A 22,003-nucleotide genomic window follows, 5' to 3' on the forward strand; every position below is an offset into this window, starting at 1 on the left:
ATATATATATATATAGATATAATAATATTTCATCAATAACTAGCAAGTCGTTTGGGCTTTCCACCGGAGGGGAGAAATTTATAGCGCGCCCCTCCATTTTTTTTCCTTAATTTTTCTTTTCTTAGTCTCGCGAGTAATTACTTGTACGCGCCACCACGTTCACGTACACGTGAACCACGTACACGTATGTACCACGATTGTTTTTTTTCTTTTGTTTTTACATTAATTATATCGTATATTTGGTTGCGTGTATGTATGTACGTATGTATAAGTGAAGTTAGCAAGTAAGTGTCTCTTGCAATGATTCATTGGTTTTGTGTGCGAAGTGTGTGTACGCAACAGGCAACGTATCGTACGAACAGGTGGAAAAGTAAAGAGAAGGGTGTTGCCTGCCCCTATAAACTATAAATACATTATTTATACGTATATTATATATAAATATATAAATAAATAAATATATACGTCCGTACAATGTGTGCATATACGTGTATATTCGTATATTCGTTTATACATTTATATATATATATATTTTTTTTTCTTGTAGCATTTGTTATATTTATTTAAATAGCGTATAAATTTGAGATAGCTTTTAGTCGTGTCATAAATTGCGCCAGACTAGAGCCGGTCCTCCCATTCCCTGTCCTTCGAAATAATAATTTATTCCATGTTGATTTAGCTAAACTATATAATAATTTACTAAGTTTCTAGTTTTTTTACCTTCTTCGATCGGTCAATATGTATATATATATATATATATTCATTTCATTTATATTTCATATTTATAATATTTATATTTATATATATATATATACTCCTTCTTCAATAATTCATATTTATATATTTATATATAGAATAGTTGTTGGTACTTTGGTTGATTATTTCCGCTAGATCAGAGTTTTCTTCTCCGTTCCATCGCTCGCCTGCACTAGTTTTTTTTTCTCTCTTTCTCTCTCTTTCTAACGTACTTTGCGCATGTCTTTTGGTTTTCGTTCATCTTTCTTTTCCACCTCTTATCCTCCTTTCTTGGCTTTCGTTCTGAATCGTATGAATCATGAAGCTCGCGCGAAACTCATTTTTCTTTTTTTCTTCTTTTTTCTTAATTCGACCGGGCATCGCTCGTTAAATGTCCAAATGTTTTATTTATTTCGTGCTTAAAAAAATATTCACAATGTGTACCGTCCGTTGCCATTTCACATCAGGGTAGGCACAAATTCTATGATAACTCATGTATCAACTCAAGTACTTGTGTTGCGTGTTTTCGCTTTGCGGATAAATCCTATTCCTAAAAGAAAAGAACAAAAAAATTTCTCTCTAATTGTCATCGTTGTCTCTTGAAACGAGATTGATAACGAATGATAACAAGCTACAACTCTTAACGAAAACAAACGAGGAACAATACGATAAGTTCGTAAACACAACCACAAGCGTCTCGCGAACGTATTCATTGTATTCATTCCAGAGATACATGAAATAAATTACGAATTACACAAGACGCGACGTTCGATCGTGATGATTTCTCAGGAACAACGTACTTTGGTAAAGTAAATAAAAAAAAAAAAAAAATAAATAAATAAAATAAAATGAATTAATCTAGAAAAATGAAATTGCACTTGATCTCGAGTTCCTCGAGACCTTCAAAAGATAATATAAAATAGTTTATCCTAAGTTTTAAATAGTTACTTTGGTTTTGGTTCACGCGAATATTAAATAAATATCCTATATCGGAAAACACGTTCTTTATACATGTAGAACGAAATAATATAATTGTGAATGCTAAAATTCTAATGCAAAATATATATATATATAAAAAAAATGACTAGACACAGACTAGGTAGAATAAAAAAATTAAAATATAAAGCTCTTCGAAAAAGCCTAAGTTCAATTCTGTTTTAAACGATTCTATACTATTTCCTTCTCCCCTATTTCCCTCTACGTCGTATTTTGCAGAAACAATTCCGCGCAAGAGGGACACTCGATCTTTCTTGTTGTTGCATATATATATATATATATTTAGTCCCTTTTGGTCGTCGCGTCGTTTTCTTTTTATTTTTTCTTTTTTTCAACCCCCTTTTGGTTACTCTTTTTTTTTTGTTTTTTTTTTTTTTTTTTTTTTTTTTTTTTTTTTTTTTTTTTGTTTCGTTTGGATAATCACAGCCTGGTTGACATTTCTCGGGCGATGCGTCGGTCAAACGACAAAACGATTTCGTCATTTTTTCGAATGATCGAGCCGTGAGAATGGACAACGACAGGAATCCCGGAATCTGTGAAAATTCGGAACCGTGTTAGTGATCGAACGATCCCTCCTTTACAAAAGGAATCCCGATGGATGTACATAAGTTTCGGCCGGAAATTTTTTCCCTTCCTTTTTTTTTTTTTTTTTTTTTCCTCACTTAACCATAAAATCGTACTTAATCGATCGATAATAATAAGGATGATGATAATTGGGGGTGGGGGGGGGAGGGATAATATAATAATTAATAAATATTCGACGGTTGATGGGCGATTGAAACGAGCGCCGTGGCGCGGACGACCGGACTTCGAAATGACACACTCTTTGACACGGCACTAACGATCCCTTGAAATTCTCTCACGTGTATATATATATATATATAAAACCTACTACGGCGTAATGCGATGAATTCTTAAACATAAGAAGAACCGATAAGAAGAACCCGCGAGTTTTGGGGTCGGCACTGATTCCATGATTTTCGTATCGGTTAATATATATATATACGTGTATGTTATAATATCTGTGTGTGTGTGTGTATGTATTCGGCCATGTGTGTGCGTCGTGTGTGCGCGTCGTGTGTACATGTACTCGAGTGTATACGATGTATATTTTAAATACGTGTGTGTGTGTGTATGTGTGTGTGTAATAGTATGTGGTAATAGTAGTAGTAGTAATAGTAGTAGTAGTAGTAGTAGTAGTAGTACGTAGTTTTCATTTTAGAAATTCTTTTTTTTTTTTTTCTTTTTTTTTTTTTCGTTTTCGTTTTCGTTTTCTTTTTTAAAGACGTTGCGTGAGACGAGCACCCTGTATACGTGATTGACAAATTTGCGTTAGGAGAGACCGCGTCGGTCCTTTCCACGGAACACCACTACGTATCGTAAGAAACGATCCTAACGACCTTCCTATCCGCGATATTATTAACGCGATGATCACCTTTGTTCGACGAAAAACCGAAAAAATCCTAAATCCGGATATTCGACGGTTTTGTTGTATCTTTGGTTGCTTGTTGGAAATAAAAAAATTGGCAAAGTTTGCGTCCTCTTCTCTAAAAAAGGCGATACAAACGAATTCAACCGATACACACTGGACTCGTGTTTTCCCTAGAGAATCTCTGAAATAGGTACTTTCTTTCGTATTTCTATGGGTCGAATCGCGGTAATAGTTAACTTTTTTTTTTTTTTTTTTTTTTTTTAAACAGTCGGTCGGCTACAATCGCCATGCCGCTTCGTCAGGAACTAAGAGTTTTCTTTTTTTTTATTTTTTCTTTCTTCTTCTCCTTCTTCTTCTCCTTCTTCTTATATCTTCTCTTGTATCTTCTTTGGTTTACCGTTACCTGGAAAGTCGCCCGCACTTGAACGTTTTTTCCCATCACGTGATTTATCAAACCATTTAAGAGTTAGCGTGTCGTCGAAACGATAAAACCTGGCCGAGAGGCTCTTAAAGGCTCCCGTTTAATTTCTACTTGTCCCGGATGATCGGATGATAAAACTCGTTACTAGGACGACGACGACGACGACGACGACGACGACGACGAGGACGACGTCGTTGTCGTCGAGAAGAAACGCGTATCGAAAGATTTTATTATTTTTTTTTTTTTTTCTTTTGCTCCGTTATTCCGATACGGGTTCTCGTTTGGCAGTAGGGATCGAGAGTGAAGAACGGAAAAATATGTATAAAATATAATAAGATGTAGGAAAATAGAAAGAAGAGGATGAGAAAGATCGACGCGTGTTCCGTTCTTTTTTTTTTTTTTTTTTTTGTTTTTTTCTTTTGTTTTGTTTAGTAAAAGGATTAATCGTATCCGAGCATCCGAGAGTGTTCGTTTTGTTCGAAACGTGAATCCTATTCTCGCGTTTTTCTTTCTTTCTTTCTTTCTTTCTTTCTTTCTTTCTTTCTTTCTTTCTTTCTTTCTCTTTCTTTTCTTTTCGCCTTTCTCTCGGACTGACTGGGTTCAGCGCTGGACATCCAATGTGTTCTCATTAGCGTTATCAGCCTCTTCGTCCTCGCCGCGTGGCTGCCGGCGAAGTCAATCTACTGACTTCTAATTGTTATCCTCTAATTAATTTATCTAACTAGTATACTAGGTTATTATAGTGGAGAGCGTTGTAACGGTGATTCAAACTCATCACTTCTGATCGTCGAGCGTTCAATAAGCCCGTGTTCTTGTACGACATCTGAAATTAGAAATGTTCGATTCCGTTTAGTTTTAGTACGAAATTGAAAACGAAAAAGACGTGGGGGGACGTGCTCGAATAAACAATATTTTGTACAATTATTTGAACGTTTTTATTTTTATTTATTTTTTAGGGATTATTCTCCTTTTATTCTTTCCTTTCTTTTCTTTTCTTTCTCTTCATCTTTCTCGAAACTTACTCTGTGGGTTATGATGTAGGGTGCGTATCGTCCAGTTTCTCTAAGCTAGGACTTTGGTTAGTATGGCCGGCTTGCGTCCTTGGGCCTCTTTAACTGGACTTTTAAACGCTTCATCCCTATCTGGAAGCCATTCATCGCTTGAATTGCTGTCTGCGCACTCGCTGGATTGTCGAACGACACGAAACCTGAAAGAATAAATAACGATAAATTTTCCTGATCGGTGAAATAATTAAATTAACGACGATCGAATAATTAGAAAGGAGAACATTTCTTTTAAATAAATTGCTTTCACAGAAGTGAAATACAGAAGAGAAGAGAAATATTAGGAAACTTGGCATCTGCCTACTCGAGATAGACACCGAATCCTTTCCTTTCCACTTGAATTCGGATCCAAGAAATTGGTCGCGATATTCCTCGACTTTACGATGAAAACGGTAAGTTGAATATCGACACCTGGGGGCATCGGGATTATCGCAAAGGGCCTGGTAACCAGTGATTTAGATTAGCTGATTCGCCGCGAGGAATAAAAAGTTTTCTGAAAGGGGGGGGGGGGGTCTCGGTACTATCGAAGTTTTATCGAGAATAAGAGAAAGGGGGAGGAGGAGGAGGAGGAGGGAGAGAGAAGGTGGACGATAACGAAGCTCTTAACAACAGAAGCGCCACTGAAAGGTCATCAGGGCCCTCCCAGTTTAAGCCAATTTTGACCATTAGCCCCGATCCAATTTTAGTTTTGCCATCATGGCGGCCTATTGCCTGACCAATCGCGGCTCCTCATCGCTCAACGGCCACCGCTTTTACCCAGAGTTCGTAAATTACTTTTACTAGGTGACTGAAGAGGCTTTACCTCCCCTCTGTTCCAAAAGGAAAAGAATTCCTTTCCTCCTCCCTTCTTTATCGAATTTCAAGCAAATAATCGTAATCTCGTCCAATACTACTTTTAGAGGAGTTATAAATATTCTTTAATCAAATTCGATTCGAATATATATATATCTTTTGTAGTATCTGAGAAAAGTTAAAAACAATAAAATTTCTTTTCATGTATCATCGTATTCATTCACAGAAGGTAGTAAACGAGCATATTTCAAATTGCATATATTCCAGACATTGAATGAATTTTTGATCGATCTGTTTTCTATCTACGAGGATATATCTCTTGTAAATCATTTTCACAAACATTTTCTCGTCCATTATTTGTTTCGGTCGATAATAAAGAAAAGTATGTACTTTATTTAGCTATTTCGATAATTCTTTTTCATCGTTAGTTATTATAACCCCGGGGAAAATTGACGACAGAGTGTCGATTTCAAAGTGTAGGCCCCCCGGATGCTGAATGATATGCGCACTTTGGGCATCCCCCTTTTCATCAACGTTTCGATAATTACACGGGGAAAGGCGCGCATAACGAAACCGAGAATATAAAGAACAGCATCCTTTCAACGGATGAAATTCATCCGACTGTATCTGTCGCGATAATCGGCACCGATAGGCAGAAAAATATTAATCGTGCTAGTTACGAATGAATAGGCTAAGAAGAATATATCCGTCCAATTATCCGCACTCATATTTGCGCATTCATCCCGGCTGCACGATTAATCAAAGCTGTCGCTGCTGTAGGTTTTTCAGGTCTTCCTTTTGTCCCGATCCCTTCCGATTTAACCAAAAGGACCACCTAGTTCCATTTCAGTCGAGTCACAATCGGACGAGTATATTCACTTTTAATAAAAAAAAAAAAAAAAAAGAAAGAAACAGTTCATCAAGTTGTAAAATCGAGAATAATCTCTCGTGCTCGACGAGTTGAATATTTTACGTATGAAAGGATACAATTTTCGAATTCTAAAAGATAATTCATTTTTATCTTTACTACGTACTACGGAACAGACATATAGATTTTTCGATAATCGAAAGGATAATTCAAGCTTTTCGTTTTCATATTCTTATTTATATTCGAAATAATTTAACAATTTTGGAAAATACGCGTTTCTTTGTTGTTCTTTGATAAGAAACGAGAAAAGTTTAAGCCAAGTTAAGAGAACAGCGAGGGGAATAAATTAGGGAAGGGAAAATTTTCATCCTCGAAGCTGAATTGGTCACCACGACGAGAGAAGCTTCCCCCAAGCTTCCGAGTCTTAGCCATCCTACCTGTCGTCAACGGCCATTCGTTTTCCCGTTCCAAGGGCCACTCTTCCAAGTGTTAAATGACTTACACTTACCGAAGCATTTGCTCTGGTTGGTTGCCCGATCGATGAAAACCTTGGAGGATATGACGTTGCCAAAGGGGATGAACATCTGCATGAGCTCACCGTCACCGAACTCTTGAGGCAGGTGGTAGATGAACAGGTTGCAGCCTTCGGGTCCTGAGATAGAGCATCCTACCATATAAATCAGAGCACATCTAAACATCTAAACTTGAAGTATAATACTCAAGTTAGAATGTTAGTTTCTTGGATGAGTTTCGTTCTTCGCAATATAATGATTCCGACGCGATAGGGAGAGCCACCTCGCGTCACAGCGAGTATGAAACACATTCCTCTCTCCCAGATTTCTTCAACGATTCTCGTCTGGATGCCTTTCTTTTTTTTTTTTCTTTTTTTTNTGATGAATGAAGATGAAGATTCGTGACCGTCTTTGACAATGACAATCTGATTTCTCTCTCGTCGCGCGGAAATTTCAAGGATGATTTCTTTTTTTTTTTTTTTTCAATGAATCGCGTCACTTTCGGGATTCGAAAAGAGGGATACGAAGAAGAAGATGCAAGGGATGATTGATCTGGACTGACTGGTTGAAAGTGAGATGAGGGGAGAGAGGAAAGGAAAGAGAACGAAGATGAAGAATGAAAGAAATGGATCGAGGGGGAGGGGGAGACGACGAAGAGAGTAATGATTAGAATGTCACGACGATGTTTGTTTACGACAATGAGTTTCTTCCCGGTTCAAGTAAAAAAACGTTGAGTATTTATACTTTCAAATATACAAACACACAACACTGGGACTCACAACACAATGACGAGCGAGGTGAAGGGATATTTAAGAAAAAAAAAAAAAAAAAAAAGAAAAAAAAATGAATGCAAATGGATATTATATAGGAGGTGTTGGTGACAGTGATGATACTGTGATTACGATGGTGCGACACTTTACATGAGAATGCCAGACATCCGTTGATCCGTCGTCATAATGCTACGCAATCATAACTCGATCCCCCTGTTTCGAATGGACACGCGATTTGCGTGAAAATAACTCGCCCACCCCTTTTCTTCCCCTTCCCTTCATTCGTTCGAATCTCTCCCCAAAATATCTTACGCTCCTCCAGATGATTTCTTCCTTCCTTCCTTCCAAACTACTCTCGAAAGTAGTTTCCCGTCAATTAAAACGGGGATGACGGATCGCGCGTGTCTCATTAAACGTTCAAACAACGAAGCGCAATTCCTCCTCCGATTATTATATATTTGATCCAACTAACTTTGACAACGAAAAAGAAGAAAGAAAGAAGAAAAAAAAATTCTTTCGTTTAATTCTTAGCCGCGAGCTGATATATATAAAGACACCGGCGATTAATTGGTGAGGGGGGAGGAGGGATTGAACGAAAGAGGCAAAGGAAGGAAGGGGGTCGGAATAACGAGAGTCCAAATACGGATTTAGCTAATTTCACTGAACTTTATAACTCCGACGTCAATTAGCGGCGATTATGACCGTGGAAACTTGCTCTCTCTCTCTCTCTCTCTCTCTCTTTCCGCTCTTCTCTAACGGACGCATTTAAGTAATGAGATGGCTGCCACTCAACTTTTAGGATGCTACTCATCGCGACTCGTTCGTTCCCGAGATTCCGCTCTTCTGTCACTTGCACGCCTTTTACGAACGTTACCGTGTCGAATTACCGCGAGAGAGAGAGAGAGAGAGAGAGAGAGAGAGAGAGAGAGAGTGTAATTGTCCGTTTCCAGCCAACGATCGCGGCTCTCGTTCATTTCATAGTTCTTAGTCGATTATAGCTCCCTCTACGGCTCTCAAAATGGCCGCCAGTTGACTGAGTTTCGGGGACGAGATTTTAAGAAGCAATCTAATTAATTGCTTGATAATTTCATCGAATATTTTCGTATTCATCCGTTGAAATTTTAATTTTACTTTTTTAAAATTTTAATTTTTAACAAAGAACAAAGAAAAGAAAATTCTCTCGTTTAATTCTTAGCTGATATATAAATATAAATATATATTATATTAAAATATAATATATTAAATATAAAAATAAATAAAAATATATTATATTAAAATATAATATTTTATAATAAAATATAAATATATATTAATTGGTGAGGGGAGAGGATTGAAGGAAAGAGGCAAAACGAAGGAAGGAAGGAAGGAAGGAAGGGAGTCGTTTCTTTTCTTCGAAACGAAACGAAATAAATGAAATAAAATAAAGGAACGTAGAATTTTCGACGGAGTACTTTTGATCGTTGGTTTACGCAAAGAACGAACAAATGTTCTCTCTTTCGTGGAGACTTGGTCTCGGTAATAACTCGATCGTAGTTGTCACGTGAAACCCAAATTAGAGCCGGTGTCGACGGGTTTCCGGTTCCGAGGAAGGGGGAGAATGGAGGAGGAATTGCGGTGGACGCCGGAATCACGAAGAACGAGCTATAAATTTAACCACGCCGTCGTGCCATGCGATCGTTGATCCTGAAATTGGTTTTCGACTCTCTAATTGGCCCACGCGCGGGACGTGCACGCGAATTTAATGAAAGCAACACCTCCCGCAACCTCGAGGAGAGGAGTTGCTATCTCCACCGAGCGGAGTGAAACGTTAAGATGAGTACCCCGTTCGAGCTAATATTCGAAATCCTTTCGTTTTATTCCAAACGAGGGTGTGCTATTAACATTCTCTTACTGTCGAATTAATTAATAATTTTCTACTATGTGCATGAAAAAGTATATAAGCGTTTTTTTTTTTTCTTTTATATAAATATTCAACTTCGAAATCGTTGAAGTTGAAAGAAAATTAATGTAGTTCGAAATTTAAAGTATCGCAAAATTATTTTAAAAATTCGAGTTAAATTTCTCTCTCTTTTTCGCAAAGACTCCTTTTCCAAAAGAATGTTATTAAAGTAACTCGGTTCTTTCCATCACCGTGAAAATAATTAAAAAATCTCGTCGATCTTTGAATCTATTGTCATCACTTAAAACAACAACGCTTCTAAATAGAAAATTTTCTTTTTCTAAAAATTAAAAAAAACAAAAGTTCAAAGATCGATCGTTTCCCCGACCACGATTCGACGATCCTTCGATCTTATGGACGAGCTTACGTGCATCGATCGAAACCCTTGATAAGTGCACACTCTATACATTTAATGCTATGTATACGGATTTGATCGTCGTGGGAAAGCAACGATCAATGTTTGTCGACAGCGCAAAACACCGAGCACAGCTAAGAATAGTGACATTGAGTGCAACGAAAACACACCGATATAACCCATCCAAAGAATGAAATGTAGAGTTTCCGTGGAGCTTGGTCGGAGAATGTCGACGTTGATCAAGAGAAGAGAGATAGGCACGAACACCGAGAACACCTTGTAAGACGTATATAATAATATATACACTGAGAACAGATTAAAGAAGCAACCAAAAAAAAAAAAGAAAAAAAAAAAGAAAGAAAGAAAGAAAAAACGAAGCGACAATAAATATAAAATTGATATAACGATGTCGTGCAACGATGACAAGAGAGTAAACTATATCGTTCTTCTGGTGTCGCCGTCGTGTCTTCTTCCATTAGGATCTACTCTCTCGTTCGCTTCGCAATTTCAACATACACTTGTTTGAGGGGGGGAAAAGATAAAAATAAATCGAAATCGAAATATTTTCAAAAACTTGTCGAGAATACATCGAGAATAAATCGTAAGAATACGTACTCGTTCATCACTGAATCTCGTTTATTCCTTTCAGAATTTGTTTCTTGATTCAGTGAAACAAAGAATGGTGATCTCTCAATTTTGCTCGAATAGTTCTCCTAAAAGGGAAGCTGGCAAATTTTACAAAGAATTCTTCCCGCCAATTCTTTCCATCGATCTTTCGAATTCTTTAACGAATCAAATCTCTCTCTTTGAAAGCATTGAAAGCATATTGCGAAAAATGTATCAACGTGATACGCGAGTCGCGTTTGGGGAGGGAGGAAAAAACAGGGGAAAGGCTTTGGCGGAAAATAGGGAATATCGAGGGGGGGGGGAGGGTTGGAGGGGTAGGGGAAACGCTGTCGCGGTAAACTTCCCATTATCCTACGATGTAACAACGGATCGCCGGCAGGCGTAACGGCAAAGTAATTAAAACTTTCGTTTTATTTGCATTATCTCATTGTTAGGCGTCGTATATTCTAATAATGGCGAGTTGTTAATTGCAATTAGGCGCTTGCTCCGCTCGCCCTATCCTCTTTCTTTTCTCCCGCTTATCCGCCATCTTTAATCCCCTCCTCTCTCTCTCTCCCTCTCTCTCTCTTTCTCTCTCTCTCCTGGAATGATTCCCTCTCTCTCTCGACTCGGTCATCGATTTCGATCATCGAATCCCCGCGCATTCGATCGATTTGATTAATCGCGGCCTCGCGAGAAATCGATCGAACTGGGATTAGGATCGAAGGAAACGAAACATGACGAGATGACGAAGGAGGGAGGGAAAAGAACTTTCGAAAATTTTCGTCGCAAAATGGCGACGAGACGAAAGTTCGCCGACGATTGTACGTCATCCCTTGTGAAAAGAGCAACGAATCGAATACCGGCTGGTTTTGGGAAAGACGCGACAGTGGCGCCACGGTGCGATAATAGATAGAACGGAAAGGTGGATTGAGAAAGGTAGGACAGAGATTTTTCAATTTCCAGGTTCGTTAAGTTGAGGTTATTCGAATTTATGGTGTTATGCGTCTGTGATAAATAAAATTCTTTTCGAAGAAACTTTGTAAATTTGTCTCGTTTCGTTTTCTTCCTAATCTTTTTATATCTCTTCCTTCCCGCGGATATATCGGAAAAATTCGTTTTCTAGCGAGTATTCCATACATTTTTCGTTCAAACGCACGAGGAAGAATAATCTTCCTCTCCCCTTCCCCTCCCCCTCCCCCTTCGGATCGCAATTTGTGTACCTTGCACGATGTTACGACGAAGGATAAACTCGTGTCTGGTCGTTTGGGAGTTGGATCTACAATCTCGGGACTACAATCATTCGTGTTTACAGTCAACAGTTAGACGTTGATGAGTGTTTTGTACTTACCTTCCCTCTGCGTGGGTGCCACAGCGGTCATCGGCTGAGGAATAGCTTGAGGAAACTGGCCGTAGACGGCGGGATAAGCTGCGACAGTAACAAATAACAAATACATCATGATGTGTCCACATCTATACACGCGGTGCATGCCGTTTCTTATTCTTCCTATTTTCGCTTCCGTAATATACAGCTTCGAAGTGGCCATCAGTGTTTTCGTGTAAAAAAGAAAAGAAAAGAAAAAGAAAAGCAAAATCGTGTTTCACCGTTTCAGAGACGAAACGAAAGGGCAAATTTTTCTCCTCTGGCTAGCCTCTCTGCCTTCCAAAAAAATATCCTTTCAACCCTCAACTTTAGCTCTCTCTCTCTCTCTCTCTCTCTCTCTCTCTCTCTCTCTCTCTCTTTATATATATATATATATATATAAAAGAAATAAAACTCGTCGATTATTCTTCTGGAAAAATATCTTTCGTACTTAAATTGCATGAGAAAAATGTATATGTGAAATGAATCACCCTTAAGCGCGATTATAACATCCGTAGAATCCGTTTTTGTAAATTTTAATTATCCAAAAATATTGTAAATCTCGTAATAACACATATCTCGAAATTATTTTTTTTTTTTTCCTTTTTCAAAGATGTTGAATATTTTTCGGAAACCAAAGAGCAACTAGCTTTTCGCGTACATACCTATATACATATATATATATATATATATGTATATTACGTTGACAATTTGTAATTCGAGGAAATGCAACGGTGTAACGAGGTTCGAAATTAATAAAAGGTAAACTGCATGGTGGACGTCAATCGAGTTAATGCGAAATTGCATTGTTGTTCGGTCGAGAAATAATTATGGCAGGACAGTTTATAATTGCTCGTAACAAAACATGGAACGATGAAAACAACCGCGTTTAATTCACCCGAAAAACGAAAATGGGGGAGGTGCGATAGCCCCGCTAAATTCTCTGCTGCTCGTGGAATTAATGAGAAGCGTAGTCTCGCGGCGTCAGGTGAAACTGTGCGAGGTGAAAGGAAAAAAAGTCACTAGATGGAGAAGTCTCGTTTTCACCACCATCACCACAGACCGCGTTGCGGTCTTTTCCACGACGAGGATATTCGAGCCTCAACGTTCTCACTGTTCTCCTCCATACTTTTAACACGATACTTTTGTATCTCGCAACGCTCCTATCGGATATTACCGACATTAACTGTCACACGATATCCTTTTAAAGTCTTGCACGTTCCGTCTGTCCCCTCATAATGCGCGGAGACGCATGCGCGTTAGTAAAAAGGCAACGGTTTTCGAGAGTCGAAGGATGAATCAGAGATAAACTGTCGCGTTGGAGGATGAGAAAGACGAAAAGGAAAAATTGTACTGTTTTTTTGAAATAACCACATTAGAATAGAAGAATATCGAACAGAGTTGAAGAAATTGTTATATTTTCAACTTCAACCGTTACTGATCAATGATTCGTCGTGAAAAATTCTTTCTCGAGATTGAAAGCGAACCGTTTCGAAAAAAAATCTTCCCTCGAACGCAACGTTCGAAAAAGAATTATTTCGAAACAATTTCCAATCGTCGGAATATTTCGACGGCGGGAGGGATGGAAACGAGCACTTTTGCTACATGATATTAGAGAAAAGCAATTATAACGGCATTAATTATACCTTGGCAAATATTTAAAACGCGCGGGCGATTGATATTTGTTTGTGACGGATGAATGTGGAGAGGGATGATCGGGGAGGGGGGGGGGGGAGGGATACGCGGTTCGCTCTCTCAGATCAGAAGAGGTAAATTTTCGCTTGGAAATTAATTATTTCCGTGCAAACATTGCTTTAATATATTCCGATTGACGTTAGCGGAGGTTTCGCTCCAACGATGGTCCCGACATTTGGCGTATGAAATAAATACGCCATCATGTACCGCCGTCGGTTACCGTTCGCCCGGATAGAGCGGACACGCGATATTTCGGATTGCTTTTTTTCCACTCGCTGATCTCCACGCTTCTGTGTACATTGGACGAAAATACACAGAAAAAGAATATCCTATTTTCGAGTCTTTGGCAAACACGGGGCGAAACCAGCGGGGCGACTACGAATACGTCATACCTCAAATTTGATGAATTTTTACCAAATTCGGTTGTGCACGCGTGCACAGACACGGGTAAAAGAAGGGTGGATATCTAAAAGGTGGATAACTATCGGGTGGTTAATGGGCGGAACAAGGAAATAATACATAGGATGGGAAGGGAGGTTCGAAAATTCTTATTTTTAATAACGAAGGTGTAATGAGTTTTTCGATGATAAAAATCTCAACATTTTTTTCATATCTTGATCGAGAATATTGTTGGAAGGAGAATAATAGAGCAGAGTGTGAATTTTGCTCTACATCTTAATGTTACGAAGAAAACAATAAATGTTTTAAGGATTGTTTTAATCAAAATGATATTCGAAAGAAGAAAAAGAAAAAGAAAAGAAATCGTCCGTACAACTTCAAAACCAAGATTTCCATTATTTTTGATAACTTTTTAGCTCAACTTACACACAAGTAAATTTTTCCGACTATTGTAACTTTGTGCAGAGTGTGGCAAGTTTGTGTATAACCGGATATAGATGAAGTTATTCTGTGTGCAAAAATAAATGAAAAATTTAATATAAAGTTTCTGAAAAAGCAAAAAAAAAAAAAAAAAAAAAAAAAATGCTGAATTGGATACAAAAGAACAATTAGTACTCTACACGTGAAAATGAACAAAAATTTTTTCGCTTGACATTTCGTTTTCGAGAAAATTTAGTTCGAATACATGTATACTTGAATAAATCTTGTCCAAACATGTTCAAACTTCATTTTATTAAAAAAAAAAAAAAAAAAAAAAAAAAAAAAAAAAAAAAAAAGAAAAAAAAGACCCGAAACAAAAAATTCTACTCTATATTTTTGATTTACTTTCACATGTGAAATAACTCCCTACCAATTTTCCACCCCCGGAAATTTTTCAGTCCCCGGAATTAATCCATTCGCGTTGAATAACAAGTTAGAAACACGGCGTACAGACATTTATTATTATTATTATTATTATTATTTATTGGTTAATAATCCTAGACAAATTATTATAAAGAACAAAAATTCGTTTGAAAACAGACTTATATAAGTAAAGACGAATTATAAAAAATGCCACGTTCGAAGATCATTTTCTTTTCGACTTTGCTATTGTAATTAATTTTGATCAATCCGGAAAAGTATAAAGAATCACTATCTAATTGATCGAATACGCGAGATATTTCAATGTCGAGACTTGTATTATTTAAAGTTTGAAAGGAAAAAAAAAAAAAAATTAATATTTCAACTACGTTAAGTGACCGTGACATATCAATTCTTCTTCCAAGGAAGAAGATTAAAAATTACTTGGCACGCGTTAAACGCGAAAACTCGAAAACATTGCGACAAATTTTATTATATCCACGCTTTCCCTTCTATCTTTACACCGTCGAGAACTCTCGCCGGTATCGCGTACAGAGTGTTGCCACACCCTGCACCCTATTTATACCCGGAATAATTGTTATCACGTCAAGGTTTCCGCGGTTCGATGTTTTTGCAGTCGATAATGACGGGCTGGTTACACGAGACTTTCCACTGTGAAACACCAATTCTCGCTCGCTCTGTTATTAATTTAACCATTGGGACAGAGAATTCATCAAACCCCGCGCGTTAATTGCTAACGGTGAGCGGAACGAATCGAAGTATAGTTACGTCGGCACGTTGATTATCTCTGAAACGGAATCGTCCATTTTGATGTTGGTTATTGGATTATAATTTCTGCCCCGGTGTATATCGCATTTTGATGTAACATCGTTCGGGTCTTCGACAGCCGATTATAACGTCGGCGTGTTGTTTGCGTATCGATGAACATGCACGGTACACGATGCGCTCAAGAGTTATGATATACATACATATATATATATATATATACACATAATATATATATATATAAATGTACACGAAGTATATTATAAAAGAACATTGAAATTACACTGTAGCAGCACACCAGAAGCATTATATAACGCGCCTATATATATATATATATATATATATACACGTATATATATACATATAATATATACGATATGTATATAATATTCACAGGATGATAACGTCGATACATTGGTGTCGTTGTGTATACGTATACAGGATGGAAGGTGAATCAATTAAAAAAAATGATAATTTTTCTTGCATTGTCGAGAAACATTGGGTTGGAAAAAGTTGTGATCGCTGAGGAATGTTGAAAAGGGACATCAGGAATAGAATTTTCGTCCCTTAGGGTTCCATCCTGTATGCGTACGCGTAGTGCATGTATATATATTTATATACATTTACGTATAATATACGTATATAAATGTACACATGCGACCAATAGTTGCATGCAACAGCCATGAAACGCGATCAGCGGAATCGAATTTTTCAGAGTTAAGTGCTCGAGTGCTCGGATAAAAGCATATTAAAATCGAACGTTCGGATTCATTTGCTTTCGCTTTTCTTTTTTTTTTTTTTTTTTTAATTCCATTTCTCTTCGCTTTAATAAATCGTTCTTTCGAAATTTATCGCTCGACGATTACTCGATTCGACGAAACAGAGAATACCACGTCAGATATATTCGCGAACGATATAATTATTCAATTTTGTCAAATAATAATTTCTCCTTTTTTCCCTTTTCTCTTTTTAACCAAAACTCGTTACGGAATCCGATTTGGATCGCTGAATCCCGTTTGGCTAGGCTTCTCGTGCTGTTATCGAAAAAAGCACACTACTGAAATGCGTTTGGTTGAAAGTTGGATGAAAAACTCGTTGCAGATACGGAAGGCTTGACGGAATTCTCGATAGAAGGCGAAGAGGGAAAGAGTAAATGGGGAAGAAAAAACTTACCGACACCGGGGTAGGGTTGCATTCCAGGATACGCGGCGGCATGCTGGAGTGCCGCCTCCCCATTAGGCAGCCCTTGTGCTGGAATGGACAGATGGAGGGCATCTACACTTCAGTAAGCTCAGCTCTTATCGGGGACGGACCTACGTCTAGGGCCCCTGTCGCAATACGTGGCTGACCAATCGATATCGCACGGTGTCGTGTATTCTTGGATCCCTCGTTAACTTTAATCTGATTTCACGCGAGGTAGGAAGGGAAAAAAAAAAAAGATCCTCTCCACATCCTCCCTTCCCTCTCTCCCTTCGCGCCAACGAAGATCGAAAAGTTTCGTTCCGATCTTTCAACATTTTTATTATTATACCTCTCTATTAAAAAATCATTCTCGAAATCGGGATTTTTCGTGAACGCGGCCGTTCGATACTTAACAACCCCCTCCCCGCTTTATCGCGAAGAGGGAGGGGGGAGAAAAAGAAGGAAAGGAAGGAAGGAAAGGACGAAGGAGAGGAAAAAGTGAAAAAGATTTTTCCAAGAAGAGGAGGAAAGAAAGGATCGAGGGTAACCCCCTGGTGGTGTCTGGGGCGAGGTTACCCGCTTCTCATCGCGAAGGCAAAATAATAAAGTCCGGCGTCGATTGGCCGAGCATTGCGCAGGGGCGGCACACTGCGCCTGAGTTGATACTCACGTCCCGGATAGGTCTGCGGTATCCCGTTGGTGTAGACACCAGGATCCGAACCTGCTGGTTGACCATTCGGTGTTTGTGCAGCCATGTTGAAATTGGGCATCGTTGGCGACGGTAACGACGGTATCGCCCCGTTAACAGGCTGCCCTGTACCGGTACCTACGAGCAAACCTGATCAGTACACACCGGTTACCCTCTTGCTCTTACAACACCGACCCCTCGGTCACCCCCTCCCTTCCCTCCCTCCCTCGCCGCGAGGCCATCGGATCTCCAACCGGATCGCGCTTACCCAGAGAGTTGGCCCCCCCTCTCTCTCTCTCTCTCTCTCTCTCTCTCTCTCTCTCTTGTCAACCGATTTGCACCGATATATTTACGCGGCGCGCGCGCGCGCGCGCGTGTGTGTGTACCGTGTAATTGGAAGGACGCGCGAGACCTCGCGTTCCAGTGTTTGAGGACCCGGCCGCGGATGGATCCCGCAGATTTCTGGGATATCGATCCCAGATTTTAGAGGCGATTAATGTAACGCGACTCGCGGTTGAATATCGCCACAGGTTAATGATACACAGGCGGGATCGATACCGTTTTGTTTCTCTTAGGATGATCTCTAGGATCTGTGATCTCGATATTCTTGACTTTGGGATTTTGGTATAGGGATATTTTTGAGGAAAGTATTCGGTTTTGCTTCAGAATCAAAATTGTTGGAAGAGTAAGCTTTTCAGGACGACGATTTTAGCTTCGAAATGGGATTGTGAGACAGACGCAGCGTTTTTTAAAATAAACGAATATATATATATATATATTCAATGTGTATGAAAGAGCAATAAATTACGTGATAATACATTTTAGGAAAAAATTATCTCGAAAAATAGGGAGAAAAGTATTTCGAATTTTGTATTATTATAATGGGACACGCGAAGATGAAATGTATATAAGAAAGTATCTCTGTAGATATTTACTGAAAATCGTTTCTTTATTCGAGAGAAGAAAAGGGAGATAAAATTTTCTTCTTGCAAGTGATTCGAGATAAAAGTAATATTTTTTTACCACGTTCGCTCGAATATTAAATCCCTTCAACTTTTCATCCGTCCACTTTTCTACATACAAATCGCCCCCCTCCCCTTCCCAGTGCTGAAGAATTGACAGGTGGGACGTATCCCCCGAAGAAATAGAAGCGCGCGACCAATCTGCCGGCGCGTGGCGGCGTGGCGAGCCGTTGGAAAGGATCGAAAGGAAAGAAGGAAGGAAGAAATAAAAATATTATTTTTCCCTTATCGAACGGTATTATCGGTGTTTCGAGAGGCTCGAAAGCGCGCCAGAACTCCACCGTTGGAGAGCCGATTTCCTCGCTTAGTTTACCTGGCCGTGCGCTATTTCGTTCCCTCCTCTTGTGCACGCGTTGGCGAATCGGAGGAGAACTGGGGAGGAGGGAGGTGAAGGGAAGGAGGAGAAAAGGAGGAAGGAACGGTGCCGCCACTTTGGCTTTTCCTCCTTCCCTCGTTCGGCGGGCGAGGCTTTCGATAAAGTTTCGCGGTACTGGCAATATCTTTCGCTCGAGTCACGCTCGGTGAAAATGTTGTATTGATTTATGAGCCGGTTATAAGGCAACGGACTGTACGCGCTCTCCTGGATCCGCGGGAAAAGGAATAAATGGGGGGAGGCGGAGGAGAGCGGGGAGGGGGGTAGATAAAGAAAGAAGTTTCGCCCCGGTGAAACTGGGAAATTTCACAACAAAGTGTACATAAGGGGGCGGGACTGTATATTTTTCTTCGCGTGTCCCATTTATTTCGAATAATTTCTCGGATATTCACCCTCCCCTCTCTCTCTCTCTCTCTCCTTTCTTTTTCTCTCCTCTTTTAAAATTTTCGCAGAAACATATTTCCTTCCGTCCAAGAGCCGTAAGAGGAGTAATATGTATATATATATATATATAATTCCTTCTTCCTAATTTTTCAATTCGATACTTTTTCTATTTTTTTTTTTCACTCGTTGAGATTAATTTTTCCACGATGTATTCGCGAAAAAAAAACTCTTTTTTATTAGTCTGGCTCTTAGCCGTTGTTGCGATATGCGATGTCGGGGAAGAAGAAGTTTATCGATGTTTATCGTAAATGAAATAAAATGAAAGACGTACCGGAAGTCGGTGGAACAACAGGGTTTGGCATGCCGTTCAACGCGTGCGGCAGTTGGCCGGCGCCGACGTGTGCCAATGCTGCCATTGGATTGATATACGTCCCCTGTGCTGTTGCTGCGGCCATCAGAGCTGCTTGCTGCTGTAATTAGAATCGTTTGTCTCGAAAATTAATCTAGAATTTTTCTCGCGAATTCGAATAGATTTTTTTTCAATTTCGAAAGTTTATATCGAAAAAAAAAAAAATTAAATTAACGATATCGAGTGACGCCGGTCTCCATTTCTAACAAGATGGAAACAATTACAGGTTGCGATAATAAGAGACGGTAACACAGGGGAGAGAGGAAGCGTTAACCGTAATTGTGACCCACCTGAGCGTAAGCGCCGTAAGCGCCGAACTGATTGAAGACGTTGAAAGGGTTAAGGAGGCTCATGTTCCCGGCCATTTGCTGCATGCGTCTTAGTTGTCTCTCTTTCTCAGTATCTGCGAACTTTACCACTAAGCTGGATGACGCACCCTGAAACAAATCATTTCGATTTTCCACGTTCAATTATATCGTGATACACAAATATTATGCAATACGTGTAACTATAACACATCACTTCATCCACGATATCTGGTTTTACGTTCAATCGAACCAAAAATCGATCTTAATACGAATCTTGGGTGGAATAAATCTTCATTCCAATGCGTCGAAGGAAGAACTATTGCAGGAAAGGGAAGATTCTCAGCAAGTGTGAAATGGAAAGAATACTCGGATAGGCCTTAATTTCCATGAGACTTCTCATCCTCCATGAATTTGCGCGTGGAAAATTTGATGATGACGCCGCTTCGACAACAGGCGTGATCATCAAACAGGATTATACGTTACTTATTAAAAATTAACTCGTTTATTTTTCCGCGTCGAAGAGAAAAAAGGAGGAAAATTTTGTGGAAAAATTTTGCTGAGAGAGAGAAATTATTGTTGTCCCTTTATCGCGGCCGGTTACGGATAAGGGAGGGCGTTGAACGAGCGAAAGGATTTTTCAAAAATATGGGGAAGACGTTCCCCTTTGAGATGTTTACGAGGATACGTAAGGCGATGACGTTTCTCACCGCGTCTAAAATATAAATGGAAAGGCAACAGGTGGTCAGTGGCCATTGTGGCTGGGTGTGGAGAAAAGCTCAGCTTTCAAGCTTTCTGGTGATATATTATATTCACGTCATCAATGCAAATGCTGGGCGTGTCTGAGTTTATATAACGACGGTAATATTGTAACCCGTTGACACGCTTGCTGAAAATCCCCTTCCTCGTCACGCGATTTTGCACGCCTTTCTCCTCCCCCTTTCGCTCCTATCCTTTCTTATTATTACGATTCTTCCGTAATTCTTCATTCTCTCTCTTCATTCAGAAAATTATCGATAGATATCAATCGTCACGAGACAGATCCATTACGCAACCTTAAAGATTCGATTGAAATCGGGGAAACTTTAAACCGTTATAATTCGCAAGATAACAGGTTTCGATCGAAAGAACGAAAGATCGATTCTCTTAATACGATTCCCGAGATATCGTCGTTTAAGGAAAAGTGTAATTTTTAATCTTCGCTAGTTATCTACCTTTCGAAAATTGAAATTTGGAAAACACGATCCATTAAATCGAAAGTTAAAATTGTTGAAATGGATAATAATTGACCTTTTTACGGAAACTTTGCACAATGTTTTAAAAAATGGGTGTAAAACACGACTGTGACGCGTTTATGGAATCGGTACGTGTCGTTGCATTAAAAACGCGTAATACGTACGTGATAATACCCGTTCGTGCACGGGCGTTAAGCATCGAATGGAAAAGGATGATCCAAGAGTTGGTCGGGTCGATCGAACCGATGTATTATAACCGAGAGACGATTTTCAATCGGATAGGGTGTATCATCGATATCGGCCCAATTGTATCGAGGATATTGTGTATGCCCCGTGTATATAAAAAGCGCTTTTGCTTTTATTATTTCTCGTTGCCGAACATTTCGGTGTCGTTGTCAAAGGATACGCGGATTCGAAATTTGTAAAAACTTTTTCACCCGAGCCTCGCCTTTTTTTTTTTTTTTTTTTTTTCGTTTAATTCTATTTTTCGTAAAATCCCTTACACACAGAGACCCATCGTCGGATACCGGCGGGCTACGAAACGAGCTCGTACGTAAAAATTTATACGATCCCATGGAACGTAGGCGTTACTCGTGGAATCGAGTCAGAGTTTCGTTACAGACAAATTTTTCGTACGGAGGAAAAAGAGAAAAATTAAAATATATCTCCGTCGCTTTCTTTCTTCCTTCTCTTCTTCAACTCGAACACAAGTTAGAGATTTCTTTCTTTTTTTTATCGGCAAAAATTTTGGCCTCGAGTCGTGTATATATATATATCGAAGGAGAAAGAACACCTCGATAAGTTCACGAGGATATATTAAAAGCTTTGAAAGCGG

The 22,003-nt window shown here is 39.1% G+C and overlaps 1 protein-coding gene across 18 annotated transcripts in view; it reads right to left on the reverse strand.

Moving 5' to 3' along the window:
* Window positions 1-2,079: 2,079 nt before the first annotated feature.
* The window catches only part of LOC122715634 (CUGBP Elav-like family member 4), a 513,357-nt gene continuing 493,433 nt past the window's right edge, over window positions 2,080-22,003 (reverse strand). For 11 of the 18 annotated variants that reach the window (XM_043937961.1, XM_043937967.1, XM_043937962.1 and 8 more), the window contains 8 exons: window positions 19,919-20,065; window positions 19,551-19,689; window positions 17,423-17,590; window positions 16,744-16,845; window positions 11,839-11,916; window positions 6,814-6,972; window positions 4,604-4,788; window positions 2,080-4,404 (listed from right to left, as the gene is read on the reverse strand). In XM_043937961.1, coding sequence (XP_043793896.1) covers window positions 4,661-4,788; window positions 6,814-6,972; window positions 11,839-11,916; window positions 16,744-16,845; window positions 17,423-17,590; window positions 19,551-19,689; window positions 19,919-20,065 — 921 coding nt within the window. In that variant the 3' untranslated portion in view covers window positions 2,080-4,404; window positions 4,604-4,660. The remainder of the gene's footprint in view (window positions 4,405-4,603; window positions 4,789-6,813; window positions 6,973-11,838; window positions 11,917-16,743; window positions 16,846-17,422; window positions 17,591-19,550; window positions 19,690-19,918; window positions 20,066-22,003) is intronic. The other 7 variants (XM_043937956.1, XM_043937957.1, XM_043937960.1 and 4 more) reach the window with 7 other exon arrangements.

The sequence above is a fragment of the Apis laboriosa genome, unplaced genomic scaffold (genome assembly GCF_014066325.1).
Source record: "Apis laboriosa isolate Shangri-la unplaced genomic scaffold, ASM1406632v1 scaffold39_cov144, whole genome shotgun sequence".
NCBI lineage: Eukaryota > Metazoa > Arthropoda > Insecta > Hymenoptera > Apidae > Apis > Apis laboriosa.